Here is a 12,802-nt window from a genome sequence, read left to right as displayed (position 1 = left end):
CAGCACATAAAGCCACCCTAAATCAGAGTGGCCACACTGCAGTCTCCCAGCCACACATAAGTGCGCTTCCACTTTCTTGGGCATCAGCATTGGCATTCATTTGGTCTCACCATAAACTGTTCCACTGAATTAAACTAGCACAAAACTATTATTACTATTTTCCCCCTGTAGAGCTAGTGATTTGTGTGTTTTTTTTTTTTATTGTTGTGTCTTCAAGCTATCTCACCATGGACCAGATAAACACAAGTGCTGAAAAAAGGACGCCTACTTGTGACTAGACCAGGACCCAAACAGTACCAGCCTGACCAGCAAAAAATGCTGTAAACAAAATCATCTCTTAAGAAAATCTCAAATAGGGAAGTCTAAGGAGTTTGAGCCTAAACCCAAAGTATCCAGTTGCTATACTTTAACTAGAAGCATATTTCTATATTGCTCTAGATAAGGTTTCATGTATTAATGAACCATACCTCTGATGTTTTATAGACTGTTACAGGCTGCTTTCACCCTTCCGATTAAAAGCATAATGAATGTTATGGCTTCCTTAGCGTGTCTTTTGCTTTGTTTTGGAGCCCAGCTGAAAAGTGATTTCTCTGAAGTTGCTTTCCAACATAAAGCTCAGGACAAGTCAAGGCACCACTGGTCACCTCAAACATTTCAGAGGATTTTCCAAATGTGAACAAAAGATAGTTATATACATGAGGAAAAAGTGACATTTTATTTTGGTAACAGGACTTGAAAACAGCAGAGTATGATTCTTTGGGTTTACTGTGTTAGGATATAGAGTGTCTCTCCTTTTTCTGAGATATTCATTCTTGTTTTATTTGTATAAACTTCCTAACAAACCTAAATCTGTTATTTGTATTCCTTAGTAAAAGGAGAAAATCCAAATCTAAGTACAAATTAAAGACTACCAAATAATGACTGTTGTCTGATCTACAAAAGGAACTGGTCCAGCCTAACCACTAACAGATATCTGCAAGTATTTGTGAAACAACATAATGCTAAAGGACATGGTAATTACAAGGGTGGCAGCACCACGATTCTAGCATTGTATCCAATTCTTGCATTTTCTTATGCCATCAACCCATTTTCAGGCTGTTACAATATGGAATTACAGCCTTATAGCAACAGACAAAAGCCAAATGTTTGCATTATTTTCTCTCACAGTGGCCTTTGATTCCCCCAAGTAGGAAATATATGACTCACGTAAGATAGGTGAGACTAGGTTAACTTGGGGCATTTTGTTTCTCTCCTTCAGTGACAGTTCAGGAAAAGATGATAGTGAATTACTCATCATCCATGGCTACTTTTATCTGAAGTACGCTGTTCTCTACAGGCACATATAAGCACTCCCACTCCAGCAGACATGTAGTTACGTATGCGAAGCAGCCATAACGTGTGACTGCTTTACGCTGTACATCATTGTCATAGAACCAGTGGTTGGGTATCTGCATTCCTAAAGCCTTGCCAGGAGGAAAAATAAGGTAAGATGGTGCCTGATGAAATTCAAACTCCTGAAAGACCATACTGTGTTGTTGAACTAGCAACAAGGAAAAGACTTGCTCTGCGAATTAGATGTGTACATACCTCTCACCAGGGAGTAGCTGGTAATGATGCTCATAAGGTGTAACTAGGCAGCTTAGGAATGCTGTTTCTTGACTTATTTCTAGCTCTATTTTTCTTCTGTTAAAATCCTATCATAGTGCCCTCACTGAGTAACTATCATGAAACGTGTCAGTTGGTGCGGAATGTGGCTGTACAAAGCGAGTTGTTTCATTTTTGGAGGCAGTGCAAGATATTGTATTGATCTTTTAAACTGCTATGTGGTCTGGATATAAGTTACATGATAGGCCGCCTATCGTGCCGTGGCAGCTAATCAGCCGATGCACTTGTGCTAGTGATGTCCATGCAGGACCACTGAGATGACTGCAGCACCTTTTTTTTTGTGATCAGAGAACTCTTGGAATTTGCTCCTTAAAGGCAAAAATTCTTATAGTGTAACTTTTAAGTTCATATATTTTTCAAGCTTTTTTTTCGGAGTAAATAACAGGGGTAAATAACATCACCATTCCTATCTGCCTTGGGCTTTGAGTCTATTCTTGTTAATTGCCGTTTCTACTTTTATGGTTCAAGTTTTCATATTCTGCATATGCCTCTACAGCAAACTTAACAGCAAAAACTTACTTCAGCATTCTGGACTGCGTAGTTCATTCTTTTCCTCAGAAAAGCTACTTTGCTACAACGGAATAAAAAAGTACAGGGGGAAAGAAAAACTTTAAAAAGAACTCGAATAAAACATTGAGGCGGCTTTAGCCCTTGGGGAGTGACACGGTTGCAGCCCCGCTGGGACCGCCGGCCCCCTTGGGAAGCGCCGTCTCGCTGCCGGGAAGCTGACAGACCGCGGGGCGTTACGCCTCAGCCTCACCACATACAACACGGCGCAGGGGCGAGCAGCCGTGCGCCCTTCACAGACCCCGCGGCGGGGGCGCTGCCGCCCCGCCGCCAGGGCCCGTCCCGAGGCGCCCCGCCGGGGCTGACGGTCGCGGAGGCCCGGCCCGGCCCTGCCCTAACGGCCGCGGGTGGCACTCGCCTCACGCAGCGCGCGCGCAACGGCCGCGGCGCGAGGCAGGACGGCTCCCGCCGCGCCCCGCCTGTCGCGTCCACGTGATCCCGCCTCACGCGGCCAAGATGGCGGCGCCCAGAGCTGTCAACGTGCTGCGGGGCGGAGGTGAGCGCGCTGCCGCGGGGCGGGGAGGGAAGGGAAGGGAGGAGGGAAGGAGAGGAGAGGGGCGGGCAGCAGGCGCCGCCCGTTAAACGGAGCTGCGCGCGACAGCCCGCCGCCGCCTCTGCTGCTGTCTCGCTGCCCGGCGGGGACGTTGGTGGCTGATGCCGGCGGGAGAAGCCACCGGAGCGCCGTGTCCGCCTGCCTCAGCGCACGGGGCGCGAAGGGCCTCGCCCCGCGGGCGGTGGGAGCACCCGGCAGGGTGGCGGCGGGACAGCCCGGCCGGGCCGGGCCGGTGGCACCGGGAGCGGGGGGCTCGGCGCCGTGCGGAGGGGCAGGGGGTGAGGAGCGCTCGGCCCCGGTGTGCGCCGTGCCGGGAGCTGGCCCTGAGCGCTGCTGGCGGCCGCGGGGGTGTGTTACTGTGCTGTTCCTGTCAGAAATTTAGTTTTCTGTTAAAAAATGAATAAAATGTGACTGAAATAAGTACGTTTACTGTCCGATCCCACTGAGTCGCGTAACTTTTGCGTGCATGTAGAGGCTCTTCAGCTCCTGCCGTTCCTCACAGCGCGGTCTTCCTGAAAGTGCCTTTTCTACCACAGCCCAGCAGAAACGATTCAGTCCCGTGTGTTTTGCTGCCTTGGTGACACATCAGAGCAATTGTACACGGTTCTGTACCTCACTGATAAACGTGTTTTCGTATTGGTGTTATGTTATTTACCTCTCATTCCTTCCCCTCTGTGTTACCTTGTCTCTCAGATTAAATAAGACTGGAGGCTCTTTGGGGCATACAGTTAAGTGAGTGTTTCTTTTTGGCTCCTGTTGTAAAATCTTAAATGTGTGAATAGAAAGAAACACCTTACAATGGTCTCAGTGAAAGACTTGTATGAGTCTTTTTTTTTTTTTTTTTTAAAGACTGTAAATTCTTCATCTTTCAGCCAAAGCACAATATTGCAATGCTATGCAGCTGACATAAAATTTCAATCCGTTTTCTCATGTTGTTGGTAATGATCTTCTGCTGTACTTCTATTTTTTGTTCTGTTCAAGTCTTTTCAAACTTTTGAGAATATAGCAGCCTTTTCTTCACAGTTGATCCTGAGTTTTGCAGGGCACAAGAGCCGTGTCAAATTTTTCATTGATGAAGGCTCATATTCATAAGGAAACTTCAGTTTGACTGGAATCTTAGAATATGAGCTTCAGCTGAACACTGGGAAGAGCTGGGGCATTTGGCCTTCAGAGTCTCTTTTTTATTTCTGACACCGGTCAAAACCTCTACACTAGCACATGTGCTAGTTAGAAACTGAATCACATCTGTAGTATGTAGTACCATAGAATGTCTGTTGTTGTTGGTTTGTTTTGAATCTCAAATTGAAATTTATTGTACAAATTCATACTATTCTTGATTTCTTGCTTCAGCATTTCTTCATCTGCAGACTTTGTTCTGGATATTGTTGTGGTCATGTGTGACCAGTACAACTGCCTCCAGCTGCATCCACACCTGGAAACTCTGTGTCTATCAACCAGTTAATAGACCCAAGCCATTTAAATTTGTTAAGCTTTCATCCCTCCCTCCAGACATCAAAACTTCTTCAGTTCCCCTAGTGGATGCATATTTCCAGAAGTTGAAAAAGCAAAACTGTCATAGTTCAGACAAGACTGATTAAGCTAAATCCAATTTTCCCTGATTTGGACAGTTCAGTATAATTTAATTTGCAAATATTGAAAGACAGAAGTAATTTAAATTAGATTTCTGCTCAACGAAGGGAGTCTATTCTACCTAAATAGAATGAAAATTACTTTTTGATAGCCCCTTATGTAATATCTCTTCATACATCTGATGTAATATTTCTGTAAATGATGAAAAGAAAATTTTCATAATTATGGAACTGTTTCTAGCACACTTGAAAAGCAGAGATCTTGGAAGTTTGTATACTGTTTAAAGACTTCCTCCACATATCAGAAGGAATTAGGCTATCATAAAAAAGTCTTTAATATGTTTGAAAAAGAAAAGTTGAATGATTGTGCTTGCAGAAAGTTAAAAAGACAGTCTGTGATTTTTTGTTAGGCATATCAGACAATTTATTTGAACAGTCCCTGTCTTGCTACTGTCAGAATTGCAATACTGTCAACCTAAGGAGAAGGTACACAACTTGATAAGAGTGTGAGGGGGCATAAGAGCGCCAATTGCATGTACCATTTGTAAAAGAAAACTAAGACAGAATACAAACACATCGAATGGTATGTTGACCTGTCAGGGTTTGTACTTATAAATGATAGTGATTATATGGTGTTTTATGGGCTTGTAAACGGTCTACTTGAATACTACGATAGTTTCAAGTATTACAATAATTGCATCTGTGATGTTCATTGGTAATAAAATAAAGTGGAAGACGTCAAAGAACTGCATGTCTCCAAATACAATTTCTATGATTTAAGGCATAATAATCTTTCATTGATCTATTAATTTTAGGCAAGTAAATTATTGTAGAGTAGAAGCCCCTAATTGCTTGTAATGAAGTTTCAGGACTTGGAGCCATGGGAAAATAATTGATGAGAAGACATATCATGTAAAACAAGTCACTTACTGTGTTAAATACTGATAGAACTGATTTCTTATCTTGCTTCCCTATCTACCGATGAATGAGTGGTCCATCTATGCTGCATGTTATTGCCAGACTTTTAAGGTTAAGTTATTGTAGATTGGAGGTGTGTGATACATCTCTCAGATATGTAGTCTGTGTGCACAGGCTGTATGTTTGCTTGTGCTTTACCTAGTCTGCATATTTGCACAACTGGAAAATTGTGCAAGCATCCTAAACAGGTGCCGATAAGACTTCACCCCTGCTCATGTGTAGAAGCAGTAGATTTCTTCTTTGGGCTGTTTTTATGTCCAGCACCAGAGTTATTGTGAGATATTATTATTCTTTGGATGCATAGCTATTTCAAAATGTTAGTTTTTTTTTATGAGAATTTTATTTTTTTCACCTTCCTTAGTAACATGAAGAGGAGACACATAAATATATGCTTTTAAATCTTTCCCCCCCCCAAAAAAAAAAAAAACAAACAAACGGAGGGGCATAGCTGGGGTATGATTTTGTTGCATTGTGGCTTAAAAACCGTGTTAATCCAAGTTTGCCTAGAAGTGCTGAATCTCATTAGAGGTCTTTTTTTAATTAGTATCATTTTCAATATTGCAATGCATTTTATTTGGGCTGTATAGATCTGTTCAGTTTGCGAGTCTGGTCAATGATGCGATGATTGAATGTTGTCTATCCTTCAGAGCTACTCTAGGCAAAATTGAGTATTTCAAAGGAGTAACAACCTCTTCTCCAATAAGGTAATTTTAAGAAAATAATCAAGCTATTCTGAAGCATCACAGAAATCAGAAATGTTAGCTCAGACCCTGCAGAGAGTGGAGTAATAGGAAAAGATGCAGACAAGTAACTGAGGCACTATGAAGCAATTAGTTTACTTCCTCTAGTTAAAGCATATATATTTAATTTCACATAGTGTTTTTCTGTGTGATCAGATATGGCTTTGCTATTTAATATGGTAAAACAGACAGTCAATTTTCAAAGTATCATTTTATGGTGAACTCTACATGCTAGCATACAGAAACATTCTATAGAGTTAACATCTGAGAGGTGGTTCAATAAATAGCTTAATAAAGTACCTGCTGGAAATAACCCATTTCATGGGTTTTTGATTTTAGGAGCACAGTCAAGGTCAAATCTGTAGCTTCACTGAGTAATATATATCCAAAACCTCTTTAGTTTCAACTACCTGCAAAGGGAGAATGTTTTTCAGAGCTCTGAAAAAAAACATTTTCCTTCTCTGTCAAGTTGAAACATGAATGCCAGGTTTTTGAATTGTCATATGCTACTGAATCAGTCTGTTTCCATCTTTTTGGTAATGAGATTTGGAATAGGAGTAAAATTTTAAAAGCAGCCTACCTTTTCATAAGTGTACCAATAAACTTTAGCATATATGAGATTATTCTCATATTAAGAATGAATCATAAAAAAATTCTCAGCACTGTTGATATTCAAATACAAAAAACATCTTTTCACCCATATCTTCATCACTGTTAAACTTAGAAATGTACAGTGCAAAAATTTACAAATATTTAGTCCTCATCTATGGTAACTTCTAATACTTTAAAGCTATCTAATTCACTTAAAAAAAAAATAACTGTACAATAAACACATATCAGTCTTTGGGGGACTTGACTAAACATTGCCTAGTATTCCAGACTGATAATGAAATATGTCCTATAAGTCTGAAGGTTTTTTGGTAGATGAGAAAAAGTGATTGAAAACTTTTGTCAGAGAGTTTTCAAGATCAAATGATGCTTGGCTGCACTGTGCAATATATGAGCTGGGCAATTAGCTGGAAGCAAATGTTAATTCACATTTTCCATTAATTTGTAGACAGACTCATGTCTCCAGGATTTAACATTAGCATTATCAGCTGCAAATGATGCACGGTGGAAGTTCAAACCATTTGATCGTAGTACACTTTTAACATTTTCAAATCATCCTGAGGTATTTCCATCCCTGTCTTGCAAATAAGCAGGCAGACAAGGAATTATTCCCATTTCAACAGTGCAGCAATGAGTAACTCTCAGGGAGACATATACTTTCATGGTTTGAGGCATGAGAGAAAAAATATTCCCCTTTCAATAAAGTGTTTAATTGTTCTCTTCTTTCAGCTGAGAGGTAATGTGTTGTTGGCAGCACACAGAGCCTTTGTTCTGACAAGATACATCACTTCTAACTGGGGGTGTATTGGTAGGGTGCGGTTTTCCTGTTAGATTCTTTTTCTCAATCGGCATCAGCCAAGATGATATTCAAAGGGAGGACTGTCCTCTGCAGGTGTCCAGCCGTGGCTGAGAATTGGATCACCTTGTCCACCTCTCCGTAGACCGGCTGCTGCAGTGGAGGCCATGCGGCCTTGGCCAGCTCCCCAGGCCTGTTGGCCCACAGCTGCAGACATGGCTGGGAGGGGGAAGAAGGCTGCTGTCGCCATGCAGCAGCCGGCTCACCCAGCAGCAGAAACTTGGAGTTTTCTGCTACAATCAGCTCTGCTGATTTGTGCCCCCTCATGCAGCCACTTGCCCCAGTTTTGGTCATCTTCTCTGTGGAAGGGTACACATTGGCCTTGTGCCGGATTGCCACCACTGTGGCTGTAACTAATATCCACACGGAGACAAAATTCATAACGTATCCCTGAAGACTGCGTTGTTCCACCAGCTTTATGAAAGCTTTTTCTGCTCTGTATGCCTTGTGCCTTGGGTGACCAGGTCCCAGACAGTATCTTATATCAGCCAGTATTTAGTCTGTAGTAAATGTATTGGATAGGTACATTTTTAGATACTGGAAGTAGTATAGTAAGCCAAGCTGTAATCCTGGCAAAATTGAACTGTTTGGGAAATATGTGTTACATGTATCCTTTTCCATTTTACAGAGTCTCTCTTCTTAACATTCAGCTGGACCTTTTCCTAGATGGAAGGGAGCTTTTTTCTATCTATTTCCATCACAGAGCTCTGAAACTTTTACAGCCTGCAGCAACTCAGTGCCCTAGTGCAGTGATTCGCTATGAGGGCTGGTGCTCAGCTGTGTTTGTGGGCTACTGACCCTGAAGGAAAATGCCCAGATGTTCTGAGAAGTCCTTTACTAAGAAATTGATGTGGCCCATTACAGGAAGTCGGCTTTCAGCTGTGTTCTACACAGTTTTACAGTACTCAGTCTTCAGAGTTAGACGTTAGGATACCCATCAGTGATGAGCACTCCCTGTTTGCATGCACCACTTCCACTTTGCTTTCCTTGCGTGACATTTCCTTACCTGGCTTCAGGTATATAAGCAAAGGCTTAAAATAATACTGTGTAGTAGAAGCAAAGTCTGAAACAAAGTCATGTCTATGGTTTGTATTTCAGTGTTGTCTTGGGACAGGCATACTTGTTCTGAACTCTTTTGCTTCATCTCTTTCTAAAGCAGTCAGTCTCTTCAGGCTGAAATCTATACTCAGAACAGAAGTGGTGTTAGCATGTGAGCCTTAGTGTTGCTCTGCAGAGACCTAAATGACTGATTCAGGCTTCTCTGTATGGATATAGTGTATCAGTGATATAACAGATACTGCTTCACAAGATCTAAGGATTCAATTTAAGAAAAAAGATCCAGGCCTTTAAAGTCTGCATCAGAAGATCACCCTGACAAGCCTTTTTGCAGAGTTAAACTGCAAGTGAAGTCTGGTTTTTCGTTCTTGCACGTTCTTTTACTAAAACATCAGGAACAGTGGTATAGTATATGACAGGTCTCTGGTGGTCTCTGAGCTTGTTTACTGCAATATGTAGCATTTGAAGGGAAAGGATGAAGGACTGAAACATTGCTGAGGAAATTCTGGATCTCAAATTGTGAGTGATACTGTATTTTAGAGCAGATAGCTTCTCTAACTGAAGTAACAGGATGAGATGCCAGGTGAGCATATAGTGTAACAGGTTCTGCCTCAGAGAGCTCACAGCCCAGGTATCTACAGCAGACAAAAGGGACTGAAATTGTTAACAGCAGTTGATGGATGGAGAAACTGTAGTGCCAAGGGAGTAATTTGCGGAGGGTCTTGTGTAAGAGTGTCATCAGGAGAATTAAATGGAGTCTGAAGCCTGCGCTAATGCCTGCTATTTCTAAGCTGCCAGGTTAACACATAGTTTAAAAGTGGATGTATATGAAGTGGCTTTCCAGATTCTGATAAAGTAATAAAGCTGAATTTCCCTAAGCAGACCAGAAGCTGTATTAAAGATGTACACAAAAGTGACATCCCACATAGCTATAAAGATCTGAAATTTTGTGTTACAGGTGGTTAACAGTTCTGCATTGGAAACTGAACTATTCTGTTCTGATACAACACCAATTATTTCTTGTGTGTTTTTTTTACGTACAGCTATAATTAGAGGATAAGTTTGAGGCTACCCTCCAAAAAAAAGTCTGTTTCAGTCAATTGCCCTAACATAGTGCTGTGGTATTTTCATTTCTTATTCTGAAGTTTGGGTTTCTGCTGAAGTCAAATTGAAGATAGGCTCCTTCTGTTTTTGGATTTGCAGCTAAAGCTGCAGTGGAGATTGATGTTGTGAAATCTAAGCTGTTTTTTCTTTCCATTATATTTGTACATATGAGATATGATGCTGTGGTTTTGCCAGTTGTGATCCATGAGCAAATTTAAGTGAAAGCTTAGGAATTTTTAACAATGTTCAGAGATAAATTTGCAGTTTCATTGCAAACTGTACTTTTAATATAGAGACTGATCATGTATACAGTCTGTACAAGGCCTTCTCTGTGCTAAAACTGCCTGTAGGATTCCTCATTACAATGAACTCCTCAGTTGCCATTTGGGATTGTATATCTTTTCCTCTTTCTAATCCTTTTCTCCTCCCACTCCTGAACAAGCACAGTCCCATAGCCCTTGGAAACTCACACGTGGCGAAACACTTGCTCTCTTTTCTTCTCTGTGACAGTTTGGGGTGGTGAGGTGCCACTGCTGGATGGCTTGCAGTGCTTCTGACCACCACACCCCAGTGCTGTTGATCTTGCTATATTTATTAGCAATAAATTTTAATTTGAAAATATTTTGAAGTAATGAAGTGGGAGGAGGAGTAGGATATGTAAAATTTATTTATTTATTTATGCTTTGTCTTTTCAAGCTGTGTGCATTTGTCACAGTGGTTCCTTTCCTAAGTATTTGTATTAAAATCAGAAATGTTTGTTAAAACATACTTGTGTGCTTAGTCTAACTTTCGTATTACATAGGTGAAAAAGGAAGAGAAAGTAAATAGGGCGTGGTCTGTGCTTTGTGTGTTCTCTGACTTAGTTACTGCATCCAGTAGAAGGGGGCTGTTTGGCTACAGCAGTGTTTTAATTTCATTTTGTAGTTTTTAGTTACACATTTCTGTAGTCTCCATGACCACTCCTGTTACCTGATGGCGCCTATATTTCATCAAGCAGTCTACCTGGATTTAGTCCCAGATGAGCTGTAGATCATGATGAACACGATCCCCTCTGCTTGGGAATCCAAGACCTGTAGTACCAGGATTCCCAAGGGAATTGAGGGAAAGCTGTGTTCAAGCATTGACTCCTCTTATTTTCTGTGTTGTTTTTTGTGTAGTATCACCTTATGCTGATGGATAATGTACTTCACCACTAGTAAAATCTGGTTTTACTTTGTTGATGATTAGGAGAAAAGATTCTTTTTAAAATAGAATGAAAATAGGAGCAGCTAAAAGTACAGGCAACAAAAGAAATTCTTTTTGCATCTCTTGATTGCTGCTTACAAATAAAGCAACAAGTTATTAAACAAAATAACAAAAAATGTTGCAGTATTAGTGTTACTCTGATGTGTTGTTTTTTTTATGATATTGTCATTTCTATGTTTTCAGAGTTTAGTGCATGTTGATTTTTTTTTCTTACATGTCTCTCCTTTAATCTGTTTCATTCTGTGAGAAAAGCTGCATTACACAAACATTGCATATAATTTTAGCAGCAGAACTTTATCATGCTGGATTTTTGTATTTAGAAAATGTTTTAACTTTTTTTTTTTTTTGAGTGCAGAGAGAGAGTTAATGGTCAATCTAATTAAATTTAATTGCATTTCCTGTATGTTTTATTTTTAGCTTGCTCTTATATATATGCCTTTATGTTCATGAGAAAATGTATTTTTGTCATTTAAAAAAAATATATATCTTAAAATTCTTCTAAATGTGGGGAACTCATAATTTCTGCTCAATGGTCAAGAGTTGTTTCCTCATTGTTTTGAATTGTGTGACCTTGTGTTTTGTTTTGTTTGGTTGGTTTGTTTTTGTAAAATTTAGAAAGTTAAGATATGAGAAGAGTAATTAACAGCTGCTGTGTTGTTCCTGTTCTAGCTTTTATGACCAGGTTGATTGGACATGCATGCAGAACATGTTAGTTATTATTCTATCTACATACACTTCTGCCATCGTTCATTTGTCTCTTACTGCTCACATTTACCTACCTAACTTTATATATACATCATTACTTGTAGAAAGATTTTTTTCCCCTGATATCCTAAGAAAAAATGTGGAAAAATTGGCCTTCAACAATTTATTGTTTTTCTGTTGTTCTAGCAGTTTGTCTGAAACTTACTTTTCTGAGCATGAGCTGTTTTCTGTGGGAGGAACTACAGTGACTGGAGAACATGTAAAGCTCTGGCATCATAAATGTGAAAAATGAACAGATAAGGATTCTCAGATTTATTCATTTAAATCTAGTGACAAACAAGCATCTAAAATAAAGATGCCTTTACTAAAAATTCAGTGATTCTGTTCCTGTGGTTAGGGAATAGAAAGTCTGCTGTAGTACATTACATGTATTGTATTACAGTTTACATCTCCCAGGCTTCTTTTCTGTTCCAGGTTTGACATTCTTGGTGTTTCTGAGGTTTAAAAAAGGCATGAAAAAAAATCATATTGGATATTTTTATGCATCAAAAAGTAGAAGTATAATCATGTGGTAAAATCCCATTAAGATTATTTTTCCATTCACCAGCAAGGGAGAGAGTTACTGCCCTTACCAGACAAAGTTCATTCAAAGTTTTGAATCATTAGATTGCCTGAGGCAGGAAGCTGAAGTTGTTTTCTTGTATTGTGGCTGTACCTGGAGGCCACAAACTTAAGTTTTCTGTTGGTCTGTATTGTACGAGTCCCCTGCCACAGAAAATGTGTGGCAGTTTGAGAAGTAAGGGAGACACCAAGGCTTTTGCTGAAGTAGAAGATTTGCCAGCTTGCTGTTTGGTGGCGAATCAGCTTCAGAGTGTACATCATGAGTCTCACCTTGGTGTCTGGGCTTCACACGTTCCTGGGTTGATGGTTCTGGTGGGAGAAAACAGCCCTGAGGAGCTTGCCAGCATCAGGAATGGTAGGCTCATCTGCTGGCATCCTCTTGTTAGTGAGGCAAGTCCTCCTGCAGCTGTATGGCTGAAGAAGAGTTACAGTCTCAACACAAGACTGTGTTGAAGTTATTTGTAGGACTAGAATCCAGGAGCTAGGGGCTTCAAGGCTGGTGGTGCATGGCCTT

The 12,802-nt window shown here is 40.5% G+C and overlaps 1 protein-coding gene across 1 annotated transcript in view; it reads left to right on the top strand.

Moving 5' to 3' along the window:
- Positions 1 to 2,673: 2,673 nt before the first annotated feature.
- The window catches only part of METAP1D (methionyl aminopeptidase type 1D, mitochondrial), a 49,916-nt gene continuing 39,787 nt past the window's right edge, over positions 2,674 to 12,802 (top strand). Inside the window, exon 1 of the mRNA XM_082763026.1 lies at positions 2,674 to 2,728. Within this exon, the coding sequence (XP_082619152.1) occupies positions 2,689 to 2,728 (40 nt within the window). The 5' untranslated portion in view covers positions 2,674 to 2,688. The remainder of the gene's footprint in view (positions 2,729 to 12,802) is intronic.

Source organism: Aythya marila, assembly GCF_965140915.1.
Source record: "Aythya marila genome assembly, chromosome: 6".
In the NCBI taxonomy this organism is placed as follows: domain Eukaryota; kingdom Metazoa; phylum Chordata; class Aves; order Anseriformes; family Anatidae; genus Aythya; species Aythya marila.
Note: the sequence above shows the minus strand (reverse complement) of the source record. Positions and strands in the feature narration are given on the sequence as shown.